Source organism: Zingiber officinale, chromosome 4A (genome assembly GCF_018446385.1).
Source record: "Zingiber officinale cultivar Zhangliang chromosome 4A, Zo_v1.1, whole genome shotgun sequence".
Taxonomy (NCBI): domain Eukaryota; kingdom Viridiplantae; phylum Streptophyta; class Magnoliopsida; order Zingiberales; family Zingiberaceae; genus Zingiber; species Zingiber officinale.
This window is the reverse complement of record NC_055992.1, coordinates 162,679,141-162,704,333: the sequence shown is the minus strand read 5'-3', so window position 1 is coordinate 162,704,333 and position 25,193 is coordinate 162,679,141. Positions and strand designations below refer to the sequence as shown.

The window sequence follows — 25,193 nt, the reverse complement described above, 5'->3', positions numbered from 1 at the left end:
TTTAAAGATCATTCCTTGAATCGCAAAAAACAATCCATAGGACCTGTCCGCAAAAAATAGACCATTCGAACCTTTGGATTTGACCGAACAAAGACGATAACGATCAGATCCTTTGAATATCGTTTTTTACGGTTCAAAAGATGATCCTTATTTATAAAATAGATAGAGATTATTCATCTCCATCCATCCGTATATATTTAAATATTGAATCGCAAAAAATAATTAATAGGACCTGTCCGTAAAAAATAGACCATTCGAACCTTTGGATTTGACCGAACAAAGACGGGGGTAGACACGGAAATTAAAGGTATCGATGGAAATGAGTGTCATTATGCTGAGCTTTCCATAACCGTCCTAATTTTACCTTAAAATTGATTAACTGAATTATTTTTTAAAAAAATAGAAAAAATATATTAGAACTTTTAAATAAAAAATTAATTGGTTCAATAAAATATTTATTTTTTATTATTAATAAAACATCAGTTTAGTTAAGTTGTACACCTTAAAAAAAATATTTTTAAAAAAACTTCCGGATAAATAAATTAAACCGAATTGCCACATAGAAAAAGTTGAAGAGAGCAATCTCAAAAGAGCACGCTAGAAAAAGCTGAAGAGAGCGAATTAGCAAAGGATTGATATTCTTAATAAAATAGATAATTAATTTCCTAGTTTCTTTTTTTGTGGGTCCTAATAATATAACTATTTTTTCACCTCGGCAAAGCCTTCGTTCCCGGCGAGCATCCCGTACTTATCTTTCCTGGTGAAGGCGGTGCACTCAAACCCTAGCAATCTCCCGATCTCCGTCTGCAAATGGTTCGCCATGTCGCGGCTGCTGCACTCCCTGCCGGCGATCGTTCCGGTGAAGACGCGGTCCTTGAACTCCAAGGCGTAACTGGGGATGGGGTTCAGGAGGAAGTAGAGCGGGTCGAGGCTCTTGAGGCGGCCGGTTGTGCTGGTACCGTAGAACATGGAGACGGCAGTTTCGATGGCGACGGGAGCCACGTCGGCGTTGACCTCTGCGAAGAGGGGGCTGAAGCGAAGCAGGTAGGGCTCGCGGCAGGTGGTGCCCTCGGGGCAGACCACGAGGGTTTCGCCGCGGTCGACGAGGTCGCGCATGAGCCGGAGGTCCTCGTCGCGGTTGCGCGTGAGGCGGACGGTGCGGATCGGGGAGATCCACTCGGTGACGCGGCTGATGCTGTAGGTGACGGCGGTGACGGGGCGGCCGATGGCGGCGGAGATGCAGAGGGGGTCGAGGAGGGTGCGGTGGTTGCAAATAAAGAGTCGGGCGTGGGAGTCCAGTGAGACTGGCTCTCCGGAGGAGGGGGAGGAGGAGATGATGACCCGATTGTGCATGCCGAGGAAGGCGACGAGAGGGACGGAGAGGGCGTAGGGGAGGAGGATGAAGACGACGGCGCGGATGACCGCGAGCGGGAGGCCGAAAGGGAGCCAAAAGAACATGGCAGCAGCCGATGAGGCGACGGGCTTGAAGGCGAGGCGGCCATCGTGGAACACCACCGGCTTCGGGTACTTGCACGGCTGCAGCGCTCGCCACCGCCGCTTCTCCGCGGTGCTCACGAAATAAACTTCCTGTCGATTTTAACCCCCCAAAAATAATAATTTAATAATTGGCCTCACGATGTTTTTTTTTTAAAAAATAAATAAATAAATAAATAAAAGGATATTTTTTCAAATACAAAAGTCGACCTCGCAATGAGCAAAGACGTTGCGATGAATCCCGAAGCTGCCACTGCCTCCCAAACCCACCACCGCCTCCTTCCGCTGCTTTTCCTTCCCGAACCACGCCGCCACCGGGAGCTCCTCTTCTGCCGACTTCATCCACCCGGTGTAGTATCCCGCTACCACCCTCATCTCCCTCGCCACCACCTTCTCCGCCCCCAAATACTCCTTGGCGAATGGCTCGACCATCACCGTCGGCATGCAGCTCACCGCCACCCGCCTCTTCGCCTTGCTCACCACCTCCCACCCCTCCTCCCCGACGTCCTCCATCAAGAACTTGGGCAGCACCGCCCTCCCCGCCCTCATCCCCTTCTCCCTCAGGCCGCAGAACGTCACCATTGCCATCATCCGCAGCGCCGCCTCCTTCCCGAGGCAGCAGATCGCCGGGTACAGGATCAGCAGCAGCATCGCCCTCATCAGCCCCCCGCTCTCCACCGCCACCAGCATGAAGTAAGGGAAGGTGGATCTGTCCCTTAGCACCGCTTCCTCCACGTCGAACACTACGGTTTGGTCCCGCAGCTTCTCCGTCGGAGGGTACCTCTGCGCCTTCCCATGGTTCGCATGAAAAGCCCGGAGTCTTCTCGCCAGGAACCGGTAGAACAGATGGAGGCTCTTGAAGGTCTTCGAGGTCATGTTGGTGCTTGATCGGGGCTTCGCTGCTGCCTTTTTTACTTCGCTATTTATAGACACGCCACTAATGGTCCGGTAGTGTGCACTGTGCAGTGCAAGTATTCGATGAAAGTTCTGAAAAGCGGATCCTTCATTGTTGCGGCGTTGGCTATGCCCCACCGTGGGCGGCTTGGAGGCCATACACTTGGGGGATGGATGGATGGATTGTGAAGGGAGCATTAATGCCATTGAGAATCTCTCTGGTCGGCAGCACTTCAGAGGTATCGATCTGAATCAAAGCATTTGGTTGTTTGCATTTGGTTGTTTGTTCCCTTCCATTTATGTGGCAAGGAATTTTGGAAAAGAGTGACGCAGTTTTGGTGCATCAGCTAGATTAAATCATGTCAATTCCTTGTGGTCCGACATTATTTCTATGAAATGGAATGCATCTTCATCCATGGCATGTCTGCACAGACCAATAAAGGGTGCCCCATGAAATTCAAACAGGCTCCAGCTCTTATTGAGTTGAAGTTTCAAACCAAATGGTCATAAATTGATTTTCAGTAGATGAACCAGGTGGCTCGAACTGTGAATTATATACCAGAGTATGCTTAATGAGACTTTAGACTAGGATTGTGTTTTTTTAGTTCTTTACTTGATCCTTAAGTGCACTATCAATAATCTGTTACTCTGCCGATCCCAGACGAGTAATCCTTGAAGATATTTTAGTTGTTTTATGTTCAACCTCATCTAAGAATTCCTTGACAGTAATCTGAACGTGAGAGGTATATGAATTCATGATTTTTTTTGTCAATGTTGTATGCATGCACATCTTCTTGAAGGTGTCATTTTCATCAAATTAAATGAGCTAATTAAACTGATCTGTGAGAATTACTCGACGGAAGCCATTATGCATCTAGGATCTTTCTTATAAAAAAATAATTTGAGGCTAGAAAACTTGCAGCTGTTTTGTTTGGTGTATTAATTGCCTTCTTGAGTCAATCATTATATCTTACTTTGAATGTTTCCATGCACCTCCCCAAAACTCCCATCTTTTATGAGTTCTTTGAACTTGATTGTAGTGTTCCAATAGTCCAAGTCAACACCAGTTTTGTAATAGTTAAGTTTTATAGTGTAGCTTCAACAGGATGATAGAGGAAGATCAAAGAACCTCAACTACAATCTAGACTTTTAGGCATCACCAAGATCAAGAACAGGATCCTTGTGCGAACGGCCGACGTCCTCCATCACTTATCCGAGTTATATGTTATCCTATAGGTGAACAGCAGAAGAAGAATAAGATATGGACTCCTGCACCAATCATGTGAGCTTCCTACTCTTTTCATGCATGTTGTATGATTTCACCAATCTCATCAATTAATTGTTTATCATCCTCATGGATGTTTTTGTCCACATGTCACAAATTAAAACACACAATATAGTGAACCAGTAGTGTGTGAACACGTATGTTTTGGCATACACAATCATATCCATAAATTAAAACATGGAATCGGCAAAATCATCACGCTAAAATGAAACATTGATGTGGAAATTTAAGTTATTATTTCTTGTAATATTGAAGAGTTTAGACTTTATATACATTTGTCAACTTTCCAGATTTTATTCAAATGTAGAATCCTTCTGTCTACTTGTCACATTATGGTTCCTCCACAAAGATAATTAGAATCAGTTCATGAATTTTCTAATTTTGATTTGAATACGTAATCAGGTGTATTTAATATTTTCTCAGGAGTTTTTAACCTTTTACTGATTTTCAAGGCATATGATACTATAAATTTGAGAAAGATGAAACTAGTTCTCTATAACTATAAGCAAAAGTTAGGAATGACATATTGAGCAAAAGTTAATTAGCATAGCATGTCTGAAAACATTAATAAAAATCAAAAGTCCTTCCCGCTGTAAAATTGACTGATATGAATAAGATGAGATAATTGTTATGAGTTGAGTCAAAAAAAGTCAAAGCAATTTTATAATTAAGGTTAATCAATTATTGTATACTTTGATTGTCCTTAAAGATAATTAACTTTGCATATGATAATTATACTTTTAGAAGTATAAAATAATCTTTTGCCATTTAATATCGGCTAAAAATGGAATTATTTATAGTCGGAACCTAAAATAAACAAATAGATGGTTTGCTTTGGGATAAAGAAGGTATTATTGTTAACTATTCCTTACCAACCAGACTTTAATGGCTACCTACCATTTTTATTATTATTCCCAATTCATTTCATCTTCCCATTTGCAGTCTGATCTTCTGCAAATTTTTGTTCTAATTGCTCATTTTTTATGCCCGACCATATTGCAAATGTGAACTTTCTCTTAGTCATCCCTAAAACTACAACCGTCTTCCAGCTCTCATTAAATCCTTTCAAATCAAATTAAAGTTTGCTTATAGAAAGTAACATTTGAACCCTCAACTTAGTGACTATAACTGGAGAGTTATGGCGATAATATTTCAATCACTTTGTGGACTATATTGAGTTGTTGTGCACAGATAGGATCTATGTCATTGATTATCGTCAGACTTTAGTATTGGTTGGTTTGCAGTCACACTTTAAATAAGTTAGATTTGCCGATCTAATTAATGACGGGAAGCTGTGGCATTGATTGATATGTTAGTACACAAAGACTTCAAGGATTTCCATGCTAATCCATTGGTTCCTCAATATCATTTGTGAATAATCTAAGGGCTTACACTTTGTATGAGGTTAGGCAATGCCACATAAAGTAGAAACCTTTGCAGTTACGTGTCATCAAGATCTATAAGCCATCTGTTTTCTTATTTCGACAAATCAAACAGACAGATTATCGTTGAGCTTATCTCTGTGACTGTCTTTGACACCTTATCATCATTTGCTTGATTACTTCTTTACTTTATCTTCCCCAAATCTTTTTCTGTGTCCTTGAAATTGCACACAACTGAGCAATTTCTGGCCAAGTGTAGTTATGTTATTTACAGCTTGAGCTACCTATTTGCAAGCAACCAAACAACCCTTATATACATAACATCAGAAGTTATTAATATTCAATGCTAAAGTTTACACTCATGTAAAATATAGTTTTTTTTTTCTTTTGTAAATTGTAAATAGCTACTCCAAAGAGAAAATATGAAGCCTACACTTCTAGAGAGACCACATTAACTTGTGTCTTTTCCACAGTTCCACATTATTTTCTCAGATTCCCTTTAAATTATTTCAAGAAGTTAGGACTTAGGATGTTAGTGCTGTAGAAGGAAAGAGAAGTACATGATTTATATTGGTCAAGCTGGCTTTTAGTATATAGTGTTGTCTCCAGCTTCCTTGTTCTTTCCTTGATTTCCCTCTATTTGCTTTATGCAAGTAAGACACCGAGGGTCAGTTTACTTGGTTGGAGGATACAATGGGTGAAAGGAAAGTCACACAAAAAAGGGTTTATAATGATGGAGCTCCATATATAATGTCGCGAGTGTTTCTCTTCCCCCTAACTTTCATCCATGTAAACACATTCTGAAATTAGCATACAATAGATGATTATAGAGTAAGATCGACTTGTAGGCAATCCCGTTTCCACCTGGTGTTCATATTTTTATCAGGCTCAACATTTATGGCGTGCGTAGCTATGCATCTTTTTCTCACAATTATAGTTAGCCTATTCTTGTACCTGCAAAATGATCTTGATTTTTTTGTGCTTTAATAGTCCACTGTGGGTTGATGGTTAAGTTAAACCAATCTTTAGTCTGCATATGAATATTTTAGTAGCATGCATTAATTAATTTTTATTTGTATACTTCTTATCAATTATTATACATCATCACCTAACTATTGTATATTAAAACATGTCTATTCTTTTGTGTATATTACGTTCAGTTCACGCCATAGTATTAAGGATACATGCATACATGCATGAACTCACTGGGATCAGATGCAGGTTGTGATTTACATGGCTTGTTGGTGATGGACAAATTATGAACAGATATGAAGTTAGTTGGCGTTTCAATGCAACAATTGCCTTGGATTTAGCCTTTAGGTGTTTTGCTTCCTATTTGACTCGCACACGATTGGCTTGTATTGGTTTGAGATGTGAGAGTTGGCAAATGAGGGTCACTTGAGATGGATAATTCTTCTAAGTATCTAATGACATGGCATTTTTTTTATTGCTTTTTGTTGCTTAGAGGTATTTGATGCTCACATGAATGTTTTGCTTGGTTCGATATGTTATACAACTGACAAATCCCTTTTGGTTACCAGATGGTATGGAATTAAATCTCATCTCATGAATCGCTTACCTCATCAGTCCTCATCTTTACCATTACCAAAATTATTTAATGCGCACACATCGGTTGAAGATGTGATATAGTTGATTGACGGTACCGCTTGGGATGCTATCATCTCCTTGATTACTGGATGGTGAGTTATTCTATCTTTTTCATTTCTAAACCAATGTAATAATGTTTTGGCATGATCCTGACTATAATTAAATCACTGAAGTTTACTTATATTTGATATCTAGCATTACTTTCTTACCCTTGTTTTGATGTTTATGGTTTTCTTTCCTGTCTGTGAACATTGCATTGAGATGTTTTTGCATTCATGGTTTGACGGGCGGTCTAATCCATATAATGATTTGGTTCAATTGACCTTATTGATCAATCTATCTCGAGTAGTGGAGTTTAGCATGTGGCTGGAGTGAGAAGTGAACCCAAGAGTGGTGGCTCAACAATCCTTTAAACCTGCAAGAAATCTATCTCAGTGGCCTTTGCGCGAGTCTTTTGATGCTTAAGTCAATTGAAGTGTGATAAAGCAAGTTTGAGCTTCAGAATTAGAGGTCAGGTGTGATTTGAGAAAAAAGTCCACAACTAGACATCTCATGTACAAAATAGACATCGTGACCTAGACACCTGGATTACCAAAACAAAGTACAAAAAAAAAACAAAGTACAAAATTGTAAATCGATATCTGTCTCCCATTGAAAAATTCATTTTTCAAGCTCTTCAAGCTCTATGTATGATCATAAGCACATTTTTAAGAGCTCGAGCAGTGAACACAACACATCACATGCTTCAAGATAGAAATTGTCCATTACCATCTCCTCTTTCCAATAGGATATTTTGAAGGATTGCTACCACACTTCATTTTATAACACTTCGAAAACACCCTTCAAAGGAAAGGGGAGAATTCTACTTAAATAGAAATTGTTGCACAATGTGGACATAGAGGAGGGAGGCGCCCAGTAAGGGTGGGCATCTATTACCGTTGGCGTAATTAAATTCTGAGATTGAAAACAGTCTGCACTTCATTCATTTTTTTTGTTGGTTTAAATTTTTCCTATCCATTAAATCAGATCACTAGTCATATTTAAATAGATTATAATATTTTTTAGTTTATTGACCATTCTTTTCTTATTGGTTTCCCATCAGTTTGTCTTTCACATACTATCTTAATTTATTCAGTAAGGGTGGGCATCCATAACCCAAACTAGTAAACTAAACTAGCATTTAGTCAGCATAATTAAATTCTAAGATTGAATACATTCAGTGCACTTCATTCATTTTTTTTTGTTGGTTTAAATTTTTCCTCTCCATTAAATCAGATCACTAGTCATATTTAAATAGATCATAATATTTTTTAGTTTATTGACCATTCTTTTCTTATTCGTTTCCCATCAGTTTTGTCTTTCATATACTAATCTTAATTTATTCATTCTAGCTCTTAAAATTTACTTATTTTTTTTCCAGGTTGGTTTTAATTAAAAAAAAAAGATCTCCTCTGCTATTTTTCTAACTCAACATTCACTTTGTGCACAATAAGGTTGGTGCCGTCTCAACTCAAGATGCTAATCTGAGTTCATCCATCATTCAGGTAACAGCCCTATTCACATCACTTGTTTTCATTTCAAGTTTTAGTCCCCTTCATTTCTAAGTTATGTTTGTGAACAAGTAGATCCAAGAAAATGCCTCTGGAGAAAACCTTCTTCAATAGCTTCTCTTTGTAGTTTCATGTTGATGAAAATGATGGGGTTGAAAGAATCAGTCTGGAAAATTTTCACCCCATTTCACTTTCAGTTTTACATAATTCATTTTGATTGTAGGTTTCAATTCTCCTCCATTTCTTTGCATTATTTTCTTAGGCAACCAACAATGATGAGGGGAAGTAACTTCATCTCATATTGCTTTCATCTGTTCAAATTCTTTTTTGGTCTAATTTGGTACCCAAAAATTTTTTAAGACTATATTCATATATTTATTTTTTTTATATTGAAAAGCATTCATGTTAATCCTATTATTTGTTCATTTATTAAAATTTTCTTTTCTGGAGCTCATTCCCTTCCCTTTATTTCTCTTCTTTGTCCCTTGAGGATCTAGAAGAAGGGCAATTAGACTTGCTGCTGTTACATATAAGATTTAAAGGGGATGCTTGTATTTACTGTAGACATTAATGGGGTGATTGACATATCCATTCAAATTGAATTGACTCAATTTTTTTAGGATTTTGAGTCAGAATTTGAGGGTTAAAATATATATTTGGATATACATTGGATTTTAAATTTTGTATAAAAATTATTTAATTATTGTATCACTCTATTGGTATTAATACAATAACTATATATATTATAAGTAAAACTAATAAAGGATTGTATTCCATTAATACAAAGAATTTACTATATTTCTACTTGATTTTATAAGCATAAAATTAAAATGCTAATACGAATTTATAAAATTCAAACAAATAAAAACATTTCAAAGCTCTTAAATTAGAACTTTTTCTTAGTTTAAATTCATATATATATATTTTAAATATAAATTTAAATAGTTATAAATAATTATATAAGAAGAATATAGAAGATTATTTTATGCAAATGATGAAGAATGTTTAATATTTATTTATTAGAGATAGTTCGAACTAACCTAAATGATAATATAGAAAATTTTAGAGTAAAATGAAATAAATCAAATTTTAAACTTTCATATTTAATGGTTGAGGACAACTCAATTTGATTTCCATTTGGTTTAATTTACATTTAAAAATAAAAATAGCATATGTGCTCAAATTTTAATATTAACAATTTATAAAATAATACATTGAATTTTATCATCTTTATGTTATATACAAATTGTAAAATATATTCTTTAATATTTTAAATTCTTATCACTTTAAACTTTATCTATTAACACTATTATTTAACAAAAATAATAATGAGGTGCGATCAATAATCCATTAGGTAAATTAATAGTATTAATAATTAAAATAATAATTATTAACACTATTTGTTTATGCTTTATGTTATTATGCCATGTTTTCGACGTAACTAGATCCATCATCCATGCTCATATGTCTTGTGTTTTTTCTGTTCGAGTTCTCCTGGAATTCATGCGGTTAGGAGAAAACTCAAAGGCTTAACATATAAACCCTGTGATTGTAAACGTTTGCTATGCTTGTTTTTGGCGCTGATCTAGCTGCTCCTTTGAGAACTTTTTATTGTATTTGCACAAAGGCTTGATTCACACAGTGTGGGTATTCTGTCACAGTTCATTCCACCACGTTTCAGTCCTGAGAGCTCTCTTTCAGAGATCTGTGAGCGATATCCATGGATGCAGGATGGGGTGGGCGATTCTGGGCAGAATGTTGTCGCTATAATTCTTTTCAATAAGATCTTGGAAAGTTGGTTGAAACAGGATGAGCAATCAATGAGGTTTAGCTACCAAAGATACTGACTTTACAGGTGAGTGAAGAATGAACGATAGCCACCCATCACTGGTCCAAGTCTTTCGGTATTTCTGGTCTTTGATTCATGAACCCTACTGCTGCAATAACCTGGATGAGCAAAGAACAACTAGTGACGGTCCTCTGAGGAACTAAAACTCAATCGTTAGTTTGAGAGGAAACTTGTTACAAATAATAGAATCTGTTGTCGATGTGAAATGTAATAGATTCTTGAAAAAGTAGGATAACACCATGCAAAATTACAAGACCAAGTACAATATTCTTCTGGTATCAATCTTGGCTTCCAAAGTGTTTGGCATCCCGAGCACCCACTTTGGCTTCCAAAGTGCTCCCATCTGATCTACCACCGAATCCATTGTAAGTTTTGTATGATGTTATCTTACTTTTCCAAGAATCCCTTACATTTCACATCTACTACCGATTCCATTGTTTATAGGCAATCCTGTTTCCACCTTGTGTTCATATTTTTAGTGGGCTCAACATTTATAGTGTGCTTAGCTATGCATCTTTTTCTCATAACTATAATCAACCTATTCCACCTGCCAAATGATCTTGATTTTTTGTGCTGTAATAGTCCATTGTGGATTGATGGTTAAGTTTAACCAATCTTTAGTCTGCATGTGAATATCTTAGTAGCGTGCATTAATGATATTTTATTGGCACATTTATTAGCAATTATTATACATTATCATGTTACAATCGTATATTAAAACATCTCTATTCTCTTCAGTGTATATGACGTTCAGTTTGCCATAGAATCGAGTATATATGCAACATCCATCAACTCACGGAGGATCAGATGTTCAAAGTTGAATACATCTAGAGGATCATTCATTCATTCATTCATTCATTCATTTTGGCTTAACTTTATTTGACCTCTGGTCCTCTGCAGTTCTATGATTATCAAAGTCAAGCCACATTTATTCCAATTGTTTACAGTCAATTATATGAATATATAACTAATACTATTTAAATAAATTAAAACATTCAGTTGGTGTAATTAAGTTCTAAGATTGAATACATTCAGAGCAGTGCATTCATTTTTATTTTTTTTTGGGTTAAATTTTTTACTCCAATAAATCAGATCACTAATAATATTTAAATAGATTATAATTTGAGTTGATCCATCAGGCAGGTAATAGTACTATTCACGTCACTTAGTTTTACGTCACTTAGTTTTCATTTCAAGTGTTACTTATGTTTGAGAACAAGTGGATGCAAGGAAATGCCTGAGGAGAAAAACTTCTTCAGTAGATTTTCTTTGTAGTTTCGTGTCGATGAAAATGATGGGATTGAAAGAATCACTCGGGAAAATCTTCACCCCATTTCACTTTCAGTTTTACATAATTCATTTTGCATTATTTTCTTAGGCAACAATGATGGGGGAGTAACTTCATCTCATAATGCTTTCATCCCATTATTTTGTCCAAAGAGGTTTTAAGAATATATTTTTTATATTGAAAAGCATTCATTTTGAAAACATTTAAAATTGTATGAAAAAGGTTTATTTATTTTAAAATTGTCTTGTTTCTAATTTATTTTCTTCTTTATCCCTTGTGGTAGGGCAACTTTGGTACCGCGATAAAACATCCATATTATTAACCAAATATTCGTGTTCGATCTCCAGTTATGTCGTATTTATAGAAATTTTTCTTTTAAATGGGACATGCAACCAACAGAAGTTGGGCTTTGTTGTTTGCTACGTGTGCTTCTTGAATTATATATATATATATATATATATATATATATATATATATATATATATATATATATATATATATATATATATATATATATATATATATGTGTGTGTGTGTGTGTGTGTGTGTGTGTGTGTGTGTGTGTGTGTGTTACAAATTTATCAAAAATCAAATCAGATAATAGGTGGCCTAAAATACAGAGAAGGAGAATATTTCAAAAACCAACTACCGAATAAATTCTTGTGATTGAAACTAACAACTACTTTACACAATTTGATATTTTCTTTGGACCACCATACTTCAGCGTCAATCAATCATAGAGCTAGCATTAAGAGGGTAAAGAAAATTTTAGATCCCCTTTAAATCATAAGTTGTAAAAAAAAAAGTTTAAAGAATTTATAAGGTGGACATGTGATGTGATGAGGACTATACGTTGTTGTTGATAGGTGATAAATCGATAATACAATCTATTTCCTTTGATAATTTATGTTTCTTTCATTTAATAACATATACAATAATAATAAAATCTTTATGTTTGAGTCCACTATATAGATATTTTTTATGTCAATGGATTTATCCTTCACTATATTATTATATATATTTAAATAAAATTTATCTTGTTTTATTTTATTAACAAAGTCTTTTTTTAATTCTTTTGGTTTTATTAACAACGTATTTGTTATAGTTTTATATCATTTAATTGGAGCATTTATTAATCTTCTAAGTGCATATCTGTATCATTATAAATGTATCTATTGAAGTTTCTTTTAACAGACGTAACTCTGACTTTTTATTTAATATAATAGATGTAACTCTAACTTTTTTTTAATACTTTTTATGTTCATTCTCGTATGTCCGCACATCCACTTTAATATTCTCATTTATACAACTCTCATCGTTTGATTATATGCTCGAGTCATAGTCAATCATTTAATGTCATATAATATAGTAGGTTTAATTGTCGTTTGGTAAAATTTCATTTTAAGTTTTAGAGGTATTTTACGATCATATAAAACATTTGACGCTTTTCTTCATTTCAATCATCCTGTTTGTATTCTAAGACGTCTCTATTAATCTATACATCATTTTATAAAAATCTTCTAAATACTTGAAGTTCACATAGCACGGATCCTCTGGTCCGCAAATTGCGGACCAGAGGATGATTCACTTTTTTACACCGTTGATTTAGATGGACCCCATCTATTTAAAAATAAGGTTCATCCAAATCAACGGTTCCCAAGCAGTGGACCATCCCCTGATCCGTAATTTGCGGGCCAGAGGATCCCTACTAAAGTTCACATTGAGAAGCCATATCTTATTAAAAATACTTATTGGTTATACTTAATTAATATTTTTTTTATTAAAATACTTTTTAAAATCTTTCAAAAGCATATTTAATATTATACTATTATTTCTTACTAAATTCTATTTTTCTTTCTCCTCTTTTATTTTCATTTTTTACCATTATTATTGTGCCCTTATTCTTCTACAAGTTATTATGCACATTTTCTTTTAAAAAAAATTTACCGTTAATATTTACTAACTAAATATTTTTAACTAAATAAATTTAATTGATGATTTATCAAAGTTAAAATTGATAAAAGGTATCTTGGTTTAGGAATGTCCTGCCAATGTGGAATCCTAAAGAAGAGTTTATTGTAAACTATTACTTGAACATATTATATTTATGTCACACAATAATAATTTTTATCATTGTGTCAAGACTTATATTCATCGAAGTTAAAATTAATTGATAATTTTTTAAAACAATAGCAATTAAAATTTATATTAATAGTATTATAATAATTTATTACTTATTGTCAAATTAGTTAATATAAAATATTTTTTATTTTTTATAAATTTTACTAATAAAAAAGTTAGGTTTATCAAAGATAAAGTTATTGCTACATGACCTAGTTGGTCACTCATTCCGATTACATAAATAATCATTGATAATGTATAAACTTATCCTTTTAAATTTTACTAATATAATTCAATTATGTCTCTAATAATATTTTTAATATTTATTTTTTAAAAAAATATTAAGGTCTTAGTTTTTTCCCACCTAAGGCCTTAAAAATGATTGTGACGACCATGATCAGAATTACAATGGCTAATTACAATCACTTAAATTTAGACTCTAGTTGTAATTACCAATCAAACATTACCGTTGCGAGTCTTGCGACCCATAAAATTTTACCTTGGTAATGGTCATCAATGATTTTTATTATTTTATATTTTTTTAAGAAAAAGAGTATTTTGAAAAATAGTGGTGTTTTTCAAATATTTTAAAAAAATCGAGTGTTGTCCCTTGAATAAACTTGCTAATGAAATTAATTTTGAAATTAATTTTCACTCATCTTTTCAAGTCTTATAATCTTGCTCATGAAATGAACTCTGAAATCTGTCTTTTGAATGAATTGAACCACTGCTCTGTTGGTGCAGCGGAGATCAGTAAGAAGGGGGATGAATTGTTGAAAACAAAAATAAGCTATACCCTCCTCGGATTTCAACTCAGAATTTAAATCAGCAATAAAATAACAGCAACTAAATTAATGAAACAAAAAAAGAAATAGAAATAGAAACGACTCAGGGATTTAACCTGGTTACAACCAAGGAGGTTGTTAATCCAGGACAGTGGAAAAGAGCGCAGTAAGAAAAATCTCCTTCTCTGAAGGCGGAGAAGCCTTTTATACATTTGAAGCTCACTAGTTGCTTAGGAATTGCTTACAGATTGATTGCTTGAGTTGTTCTTAAATTCATAGCTTCAGGAGCCATTTTATAGCTCCTGGAAAGTCTATCCCGAGGGTCCAAGGCACCTCCAACAAGGTTCAAGGCGCCTCCAGCTCGGTCAGCGGATAGAACTTTATCCGCACGCAAACGGTCAAAACTGACCTGTTGAGGGCGCCTTCAACAGGGTTGAAGGCGCCTTCAAGGGCGCCTCCAATCCTGCTGGAGGCGCCTCCAAGCTGGCAGCACAGATTCCAGCTTGGTTTTTCCAGCTTCCAATGCTCCGTTCTTTTGGGTGATTGCGGCCAACCGGAATAGGGCTCACCCGAACTCAATTCCCGACCTTCTCCTCGAGCAGCCTTCCGTCCGGCTTAACATCCCTCGAACGCCGCGCATCCTCTTCACGCCCACCGGAGTACTCTTCCGTAGCTCTCTCATCCTTCGGACGCATCGAGCCCGTCGACTCCCTTCCTGTGCCGTCCTTCTCGCTAGCTGCGTCTTCCGCTCGACTTCCTGTGTTCCTAAGCTCCTGCACACTCAGACACAGGGATCAAACACAGCAGGACCTAACCAACTTGGTTGATCACATCAAAACTACAACGGGGTCCAACAATCTCCCCCTTTTTGATGTGCATCAACCCAAGTTCAAGTTAGGGATAAAGATAGACATAAACAGTAATTTTAAAGTAAAAATTACTAAACTAACAAGTTAAGTATAATTTTTGCAATTAGTAAAATTGCAACACTTTTATAAAAAATATTGCAACACTTTATAAAAAAAATTAATTTCTCTAACTCTCCCTAAACTGCAACACTTTATATAAAAAAAAAATAATTTCTCTAACTCCCCCTAAACTTGTACTTTTCTCTCCCCTTTTGATCACAGCAAAAAATGGGGTCTTAAGAATTTTCAAGTAAAATTGAAGTTTTTGAAAAATTTTCTAAGTTAAAATCAATTTTTCAATTTACCAAAAAAAATCTAAGTAAAAAAAATCCTAAGTAAATGTTCAAAGGTTCCAAAAAAAATTTCTAAGTTAAGTGAATGATTTTTTTTTTTTAGAATTTTCTAGAAGAAAATTTCTAACCCAAAAAAAAATTCTAAGGAATTTTTGTTTATTTTAACAAACATTTGATAAACTTTCAAAGCATTATTTAATTCTTATTTAATGCTTTTTCAGAAAGTTAATTAAATATTTTCTTTCAATATTTTAGTTTTCAGGTCGTGGCGAGGCACTAAGCCTTCTTGGTTATTGGAGCAACAACCACTTCCTTAGACAAAGTTTCCATAAAGAATTTCAATGTTTAATTTTCTCACTGTAAACTTTTAATTTTTGAAAAATTAATCAAGCACAGATTTTGGAACCCAATAAAGGTTCCTACCTACAGGGTTATTCAGATACTTAGGGGTACATAATTTTTGAGTATTCTTCTAAGTTGACCCTGATGGTTTTTAATGTAATAGTTCAATTTTCCATAAACTTTAATTTTTGAATTTGAAAATCTATTTAAACATGTATTATTTCTTAATTTCTCAATTTCTAATTTTAGATTTTTATTTTCAGATTTTAAATTTTCATTTTCTTTTTCTTTTTCTTTTTCTAATTGATCTAATTCTTTAGACAAAGCTTTAATAAACTCAAAAAACTGTTTAGAGTTTAGGGCACGTACCTTACTTACCTCATCTTGCGATGCTCCCCCTTCATCATTGCTTTCTCCTTCTGATGTTCCTCCCCCTTCATCTATGCTCATTTCTGAGCTGGACGTTTCTTCTAGCTGATGGTTGGCCATCAGTGCTAGTCCCGAGAATTCTTCGACTTCGGAGTCGGAGGACGACGAATCATCCCACGTGGCCTTTAGATTGTGTTTGGGTCGAGTGGGCTTCTTGTTCCTTTCCTTACTTTTGCTCTTCAGTTTTGAACAGTCATCTTTGATATGTCCTTCTTCGTTGCAATTGTAGCAACGAACCACCCTTTTCTTTCGCTGGAGCTTTTTCGACTGCAATCTAAATTTGTTAGAATTTACAAATTTATTAAACCGTCTTACCAGTAGTGCCGCTTCGGATTCGTCGATCGAAGCTTCGGAATCGGGATTGTCCCTCCTTGCTTGTAGGGCGACATCGAGGTTTGACTTCACTACTTCTTTAGGCTCTGCAATCCGAGACTCGTGAAGTTCAAAGGTAGAAAACAAACTTTCTAAGGTACTTACCTCAAGGTCCTTAGAGATGTAGTAAGCATCTACTAAGGACGCCTATTCCAGAGTCCTCGGGAAGGCGTTGAGCGCGTATCAGATGGAGTCTCGGTTCGTTACCGTTTCGCCGAGATTCGTCAGTTGCGTTATCAGCTCCTTGATCCGTGCTTGGAGTTGCGCTACCTTCTCGCCGGTGTTTATTCGGAGATTCGTTAGTTGTGTTCGAAGAATGTCGCGTCTCGCTAGCTTTGCTTCCGAGGTGCCTTCGTGGAGCTCTAGGAATTTCTCACAGAGGTCTTTTCCGGAGTCGTAGCTTCCGATCCGACTTACCTCTTAGGGCGGAAGAACGCTGAGCAAGTGAAACTCAGCTTTTCCGTTCGCCACGAAATCCGCCTGCTCCTTCTTCGTCCATTGGAACTCTTCTTTGTCTTTAGGAGTTGCAAAACCGTATTTCATTGTTAGTAAGATATCGAACTCGGTTTTGAAGAATACCTCCATTTTTTACTTCTATGTAGTGAAATCTCCGTCGAACTTCGGGGGATGGATGTTTGCGTCGGCCATTGTCTTGATCGTAGTGCTTCAATTGGCGGTTAGTCCTTCTGAGGCGATCAGGCTATGATACCACTTGTTGGTGCAGCGGAGACCGGTAAGAGGGGGGGTGAATTGCTGAAAACAAAAACAAGCTATACCCTCCTCGGATTTCAATTCAGAATTTAAATCAGCAATAAAATAACAACAACTAAATTAATGAAACAGAAAAAGAAATAGAAACAGAAACGACTCAGGGATTTAACCTGGTTACAACCAAGGATGTTGTTAATCCAGGACAGTGGAAAAGAGCGCAGTAAGAAAAATCTCCTTCTCTGAAGGCGGAGAAGCCTTTTACACTTTTGAAGCTCACTAGTTGCTTAGGAATTGCTTACAGATTGATTGCATGAGTTGTTCTTAAATTCCTAGCTCCAGGGGCCTTTTTATACCTCATGGAAAGTCTATCCCGATGGTCCAAGGCGTCTCCAACAAGGTTCAAGGCACCTCCAGCTCGGTCAGCGAATAGAACTTTATTCGCACGCAAACGGTCAAAACTGACCTGTTGAGGGCGCCTTCAACAGGGTTGAAGGCGCCTTCAAGGGCGCCTCCAATCCTGCTGGAGGCGCCTCCAAGCTGGCAGCACAGATTCCAACTTGGTTTTTCCAGCTTCCGACGCTCCGTTCTTTTGGGTGATTGCGGCCAACCGGAATAGGACTCACCCGAACCCAATTTCCGGCCTTCTCCTCGAGCAGCCTTCCGTCCGGCTTAACGTCCCTCGAACGCTGCGCACGCTCTTCACGCCCACCGGAGTACTCTTCCGCAGCTCTCTCGTCCTTCGGACGCATCGAGCCCGTCGGCTCCCTTCCTGTGCCGTCCTTCTCGCTAGCTGCGTCTTCCGTTCGACTTCTTGTGTTCCTCAGCTCCTACACACTCAGACACAGAAATCAAACACAGCAGGACCTAACGAACTTGGTTGATTACATCAAAACTACCACGGGGTCCAACATGCTCTTGGTTGTGTCGGTTTCAGCAGTGACCATCCAAATGAGATTGTAGACGGCATTATCAATTAATGCTATTATTCAACCAAAAAAAATAGTATTAATTATAAGAGAAAATAAAAAAGAATTTCAAAACTCTAAAGAATATTTTAAAATTCCGTATGGGATTTTGAAATTTAAATATTATCCCCCCTAAAAAAAAATTTGAACTCTATCAAAACTTCAGGTTACATAGTTTTTCTTCCTTTTATAAAATTTGAATATTCTACTATTACACATAGTAACAACATATCCCAAGCTGAGCTCTCAACATAAACACCACCATTTTTCCATAAAGCCTCAAGGCTATCCAACCTTGCGCCGGCATACTAATCAATAACACGACAGACGACAACATCTTTCGAGCAAAAGATCGATAAGCAGATAAAACCCTGTGATCGATAAGCTAGCTGCTCCTTTAAAGAGCCTTTTATTGGATTTGCACAAAGGTTTGATTCACACAGTGTGGGAATTCTGTCACAGTTCACTCCACCCCGTTCCACTCCTGAGAGCTGTGAGCAATATCCCTGGATGCAGGTGGACTCTGGACGGAATGTTGTCGCTGCAATTCTTTCAGTCGTTCAATAAGTTCTTGGAAAGTCGGCCGGAGTTTTGGCTCACTGCAGCAGAAAACAGGGCGAGCATTCAATGAGGTTTAGCTACCAAAGATACTGAATTTACAGGTGAGTGAAGAATGAATCACAGCCAACAACTCTCGATAATAGACACCCATCGCTGGTCCAAGTCTTTCGGTATTTCTAGCCTCTGATTCATGAACCCTACTGCTGCAATGACCTGGACGAGTGAAGAGATCAAGAACCGTAGTAATTGCGAAATGTAATGGATAACACCACGCAAAATTACAAGACCAACTACCAACCGACAGTATGCTTGTATAACACAACAAGCCTGAAAATGTCGCACTTGGAACTTGCAAGATAGACAACACTTGTAGAATATCTAAATTTTTTATAGAGCCAACAAGAACCTGGTTTCTGAACACTCAATACGAAACAAAATACATTAAGTTTGTTGTTCTGTAATCATTAAACAAAAATATTGAGATTCTCAAGTAAAATTGAAATAGAACAAGAAATTAGAATCAAGAAACTATCAAAAACTCAAGCTTGTTTTGAAAGATATATAGTGTCTCAGGTAAATTTAATGATTTATCAATGCATCTGAGGGTTTTATTTATAGTAAATGACGATTGTTGTGAAGGTATAGCATGATCGTGCATCTAATAGATATTTCGTAGGTCATTCATTAGCTTCCCTTAGCAAGAACCAAGATGGACAACTCTAGAAAATGATACTGACCTGCATGGAATTTAGATTATACCAAGGAATTTTTTCGGTGGCCAGCTCCCACAATATCACGCCATAGCCATAGACATCTGACCTATATTTTGTTCCCAAAGAAGAAGAAATTAGTAATCCCTCCTGAATTACTAAATTGAACATCATTGTGAACTGAAATGCCAGCAGAATCAACACAAGAACATACTTCTCGTCTGAAGGTTCATTTCGAAGAACTTCTGGAGCCATCCATTGAGGCTAAAACAACAAGAATAAAAAGAAAATATTTAAGCTTTATGAATAATCCGCTACCTCAATAACTGTATTCATTGTTAAGGTATAAGGACAGTACCGTTCCTTTCCCCGATTTGGTGGTCAAATACGTTTCATGCTTCAAGCGTGATAGTCCAAAATCACCAACCTGTTTAAGGTAAAGGCAGATAATAGAGTATGTAGCTGTTAGAAGTGAGAAAGAGCCCCAGTGGTGTGGAAGCAAAGCCACCTTGACAGTCCAATTCTTGTCAACCAACAAATTTGATGACTTCAAATCGCGATGGACGATCGGAGGGTTGCAGCGATGAAGATAGTTCATTCCCTTTGCCTATAAAACAATTGAAACACTAGACCACAACTATATACATGCAACTAAAAGGGGGATTTATGTGCACAAGATGACCGACAATGCAAATTTTGAAAGGGCCGATGCATATAACCTTACGAAGTCATATACATGTGAATTGCTAGTATAATAAATATATGGTGGGATGACCATGAATTGAATCACATTAACAGTCAAAAGCAATACCACAACAAGAAGTAAATTTTCTTGCTTTTGCTTTTATCAAACTTACCTTTGTCAGCTTACTAATAAGTTTCGCCTTCCCTAACTTCCACACTATTTGAGACATCCAATTCAGGTTGATTTCTTTCACCTGCAGTTCTTACTCTGATTGTTTTGATGACTAAACTAAACTTAATAAACCATGGCAATATGGATGGAACATTCAAACAATCTCAATGAGCCTATGGATGATGCATATTACAACCTTAATTTGGAAGCTATGTTTCTCTCTTCAAAGTTGCAAGGCAAGTGCAGAGAACCAAAATCCCTGATTTAATTTGTTTTTTATGTGAATTTAATTGGAAGTTTCAGCCACATACTAATAAATTTAGGCTTGAAGAGGTACACTTACAATATCAAGAGCCATGAGGATTCGCTTTCTCCAGTCCAACCGCGTTGTGCTTCTTTGCAACAAGCGGTACAAACTCCCACTGCATTTATTATTTATTGAATTCAAAGTTAGGTGATAATCAGTTTATTTCAGAATCATCTCTAATTGTTGAAAAGCTCATTGCAAGAGAGTAGTTCTTACACCACTCGTGGCCAAATTACAAAGAAAGGGTCGAGTGTACCAACCGTGGAAGGAATTCAGTTACAATGCAAAGGCAATTAGGAGAAGTGACTGCACCCATAAAAAGCAGTATGTTTGGATGTCGTAGCCTCTTCATGAGTGAAACCTTAAAATAAATCACTGCTTTAAGCCGTAGCTGAAAATTTGCACTATAAAACTCAGAGAACTAGCAATGTACGTACTAATAGCTTCATGCCTAAAATAAAGCATGTCAAGCGCTGAATAGACTTGCAAGATTAGCAAACATCAAAAAATGTCTCCAAAAATGTAGTGAATGTGAACTTCAAGCATCCCAATGAGCCAAAGTTCCAGAGTATAAATTTCAAAAATAATCATGAGAAACAAGATAGTTAACAAACTACCGAAGCACACATAGACATAATGAAAGCTGAAAAAGAAGAGGACAGAGAAAGCTACCAAAATCAATCTAATGTCACATTTGACATAGTGTTTGCAAATTAAAACTATGTGCAATATATGGAATAAAACTTAATCACAGGTAATAAGATATGGCTTCTCAATGAGCCAGATATTAGTAGTGCACGACGTGCGGGTTTACAAGCAACGTAAAACAGTGTTGTTTCAATCACTGACCTCTTCTCTAAAGGAAAGTATCACTTCATCCGAATATTCCTGCTTTGGGAATACTTTTACTGCAATGTCCTGCAAGAAACATAATACACAATTGTCATTACATAAAGAAGAACCTATAGCATTTTGAACATCAGATTTACCCATACTAGTTGCCGATGAATGAGGAATTTGTTCAATCAGATGTTTCTGGCTTCTAATTATCTTATTATTTTTCTATATGTAACAACACAGACTCAACAGCAATGCAGTTCAAGTAGCAACTTACTAAGAGCGAGGTATGCAGCAACTCATTTTTGAATTAATATGAAAAGTAGAGGAGACGCTCACCGAGCCATACCACAGAGCATGATACACAGTTCCACACGAACCTGGAGAAGTACAAGGTGTTCGCAGTCACTGATACAAGCTTTAGCTTGAAACCAGATTGATAAGAGCAACAGTCTTCTCATCAGACAGACTTGTCGGTTTGATAATTATTAACATCTCTCATGAAGAAATACTTTCCACAAAATTCTATCATCGAGGTGTTAGATTAGTTAATTAGAATGGCAATAAGACATCTAACTTAAAAATAATTAAGAACTTTCCATGGCACACACCAAAGAGGAAAATTAATAAATTCAACTGAAAAGAAGTAAAACATAAATTTCTAAGCATTCTAACTTGGGAATTTGGTGAGCCTAAAGCAACTGCTTATTCTTATGCAGTCATGTAATGATCCTAATTATTACCAAACTGCTTGTTAGAAACCGAAAAAAAATGGAAAATAAAAAAGAAACTAATCGACCTGCGTGCCATAACAGCTTAACCAGCTTCATAATTTCTTTTGAAATTCTAAAATGCACATGTGATTGCTACGGGAAAATGACTACCTTGACCTATCTGTTCTCCAATTATGAGATCTTCCCATAAGATCTCATAATCTAAGCAGTCAGCATCCACCCTCTGAACTTCATTGCTACTCATAGTGCTTCCGCTGCTATTCATGCTGTTCGCATTATGGGAGGAACACGACCCTGAAACATCGTCGCTGCCTGTCCAGTTGTTTTCAGTCACTTGATTTTCTGCTTTTCTAACATATTCAGATGATTTTGGATTATGCTTGTCATTTTCTTGGTCACCATGAAGCCAGTGATTCTTTGCTTCATTGTCATCACACTCTTGCCCTTTCCAAGGCCATGATATACGCTTATTGACGAGTAATGCCTCCGTCTTGCTTATGATCTTGAAAATGCATGCCTTTCCTTCATCTTCATAACGATTTATTTTGCTTGTTTCGGCAGGAAACTTTTCCTCTATTGTAGCAGATTGTGTGCTAAAGGTACAAGGTACATCATTTTTTGGTGTGCTAAATCCACTAGAACCACCTTCCTCTTTATGGTCTAAGGCAAGATCAGGGCGCTGACCATCTGTAGCTCTGTTTACGCGTTCCATGTGCTCGCTTGGCTTTATCCGAGAACGAACTTTGCATGCTACTTTACTGGCCTGTTTTTAAACATAAAAAAAAAAGAAGAATAAACTAGAATGTGAATTGATAAAACCAGTCTTCTCTACAAGTAAGAGTTCTTTCAAGTGCTTCTACCATATGCAATCTATTGAGCTCTTCTAGTACATAGAAAATGCAACAAGTTACGCAACACTCACAAGGTTTGTGATCTTGGATGCAATAGCAACTTGGATGGGTTGTTGAGGATCAGAACCATGCTCATGCACAGCACCTGCATTGTTCCATTCAGAGGCTTGTGATTTGGCAAACGGCGGTGGAGGAGATGTATCATCCTGAAAGGACCTTAAGTCGCTCGAGACGACAATGATGCCAATCAAACTACCATCATCGTCATAGAAGGGAGTGTTGGAGGCAATAGCTACAAAACGTTCTCCTAACTTGTTCTTCACAGGAAACTTCCCTGTCCAGCTCTCCCCAACGACTATCCGCTGCATGATATTACCGGCAATGTTGAAATCGCAGGCATCGATAAGAAGCTCAAATGCATGCTTTCCTAGAGCTTCAGATGAAGAATAACCATATAGATTTTCTGCCGAACAATTCCTACAGATGAAATGAGACCATCAAAACCACTCAAATCTAACTAGCCAGGACTCCAAGCAACATCAAAGAGTCAAGGGGTTGATAGAGAAGAACTAACCAATAGATTATCGTGCCCTCAAGATCAAATATGTGGACAGACTGCCCCATGGATTGCAAAATGTTCAGATACTGCCTCTCAGAAAAGGAAATGGCGGAGCAAATCGTCCTCGGGCTCTCCTGGTGCAACCCTGAAGAAAGCCCAACGGAAGCTAAACCCCTCCTCCACGCCGATACATCAACGCCTCGGTCTCCGCTGTTCTTCCTCTGTATCGGGGGCCTCACCCGCAGCGGCGACAGGGAGTGTGACCGGCCGCGGTCGGGTAGGCGCATGCCACCAGCATTCGCCGGCATCAGCTTCGATATCTCTTGCTTCAGTTGAGCATGCCCCGTCTCCAGTTCCTGAATCTTCTTCAGCAAATCGTCCGGTGGGATCTCCATTAACCCTCGAGGGGCAGCTAGAAAGTTAGGTTTCTGGTAAAAGAGACACCAAGGTGCCCCCTTAGGTCAAGGAGAGGGGGTTCGCTGGTTGTTCGATCGACAGCTGCTTCTCTGCTAAAATACACAATCTTGATGAATCAAAAAAACGCACCTTCGCAGAACGAAAGGGCTTTCCTCACGATCCTCGTAAAGGTACCGATTTCCTGCTCAAATTCGTTGCTTCGCCCTTTTCTGGTAGAAGGCGATTTTTCTGGGGAAAAAAAACTGTTTTTCTGGATCGATGATGCCTCGTTTCTTATGAGCGCCCACTTCCGTGTGCATCTCAATCTCTCCCTCTTTCTTCCCTTCAATCACCTCCTCCTTATAAGATTGCTGCGAAAATTTGCGGCTTTGGAGAAGTTGCCCTTTGGATGAGCTCCAAAGCTGCAATCTTTGTCTCGGGAAACGACTACCGACTTCAGTCGCAGCTTGCGGCGAGGTTTGTCGCTCCATTTCCACTGCTTCATGTTACGGCAAACTCTGCGTTTTGGATGATATTAATATTGATGAAAGTTGAAGCGAAAAGAGCTTAAAAACTTCTGTTTGAATATTGGGAAGATAAATTTTGTAGTTACATGGCGGCATCCCAGGTTGATCCCGCGGGTCATTCCACATGATAAATTATGATAGACTTATCACATGAAATCACAGGGTCGAATCATAAGATCATCGGAGCGTAAATTTCCGGATCTTATATAATTCATCCCATCATCATTTACCCTCTTGATTACTGTAATATATCTTTCTCGTGATGGCATGAGATCGGATGTAACAAAAATGCTGAGACGAACGATTTCACTTTTTACCACGGCATCTCAGGCTGTATTTGGATATGAGTAAATTTTGTTAGTCAGAATCTGACCAGTTAGAATTTTTTATCGTCTAATCATAATACATACATGTACATATATGTAATTAATATATACATATAATATTATTAAAATATCCTTATGTATAAAATACATAGTCAGATTTTGACCATTTAGTATTAATATTTAAATATTTACCTTATATTTTAATAGTTATATTTATTGCTCGAGTTCAGTAGGATACGTATGAACACCGGAC

The 25,193-nt window shown here is 37.0% G+C and overlaps 2 protein-coding genes and 1 long non-coding RNA gene across 7 annotated transcripts; 1 reads left to right on the top strand and 2 right to left on the bottom strand.

Moving 5' to 3' along the window:
* Positions 1–514: 514 nt before the first annotated feature.
* LOC121972149 (probable glycerol-3-phosphate acyltransferase 3) lies at positions 515–1,837 on the bottom strand. Its single transcript, XM_042523813.1, has 2 exons — positions 1,705–1,837; positions 515–1,587 (listed from the first exon to the last, which is right to left on the bottom strand). The coding sequence occupies exons 1-2, from the start codon at positions 1,834–1,836 to the stop codon at positions 700–702; spliced, it is 1,020 nt and encodes a 339-aa protein (XP_042379747.1). The 5' UTR covers position 1,837; the 3' UTR covers positions 515–699.
* On the top strand, positions 1,630–10,704 carry LOC121972150. Of its 2 annotated transcripts, none has more exons than XR_006109328.1 (5): positions 1,630–2,627; positions 3,485–3,670; positions 6,597–6,755; positions 8,084–8,207; positions 9,875–10,704. It is a non-coding gene; the product is annotated as an uncharacterized LOC121972150 (long non-coding RNA). The 2 variants fall into 2 exon arrangements; XR_006109327.1 differs by having other exon boundaries at positions 1,631–2,627; positions 3,480–3,670.
* Positions 10,705–18,399: 7,695 nt separating this feature from the next.
* Positions 18,400–24,653, bottom strand: LOC121972147 (serine/threonine-protein kinase CLA4-like). Of its 4 annotated transcripts, none has more exons than XM_042523810.1 (13): positions 24,238–24,652; positions 23,707–24,119; positions 23,204–23,609; positions 22,432–23,044; positions 21,887–21,927; positions 21,560–21,628; positions 20,971–21,071; positions 20,747–20,825; positions 19,906–20,154; positions 19,762–19,811; positions 19,575–19,656; positions 18,959–19,050; positions 18,400–18,875 (listed from the first exon to the last, which is right to left on the bottom strand). In XM_042523810.1, the coding sequence occupies exons 2-13, from the start codon at positions 24,084–24,086 to the stop codon at positions 18,740–18,742; spliced, it is 2,298 nt and encodes a 765-aa protein (XP_042379744.1). In that variant the 5' UTR covers positions 24,087–24,119; positions 24,238–24,652; the 3' UTR covers positions 18,400–18,739. The 4 variants fall into 4 exon arrangements, 3 of the variants coding, with proteins under 3 accessions (XP_042379744.1, XP_042379746.1, XP_042379745.1); XM_042523812.1 differs by having other exon boundaries at positions 19,906–19,974; positions 20,056–20,154; positions 23,707–24,651; XM_042523811.1 differs by adding an exon at positions 19,136–19,250 and having other exon boundaries at positions 18,733–18,875; positions 23,707–24,653.
* Positions 24,654–25,193: the final 540 nt, after the last annotated feature.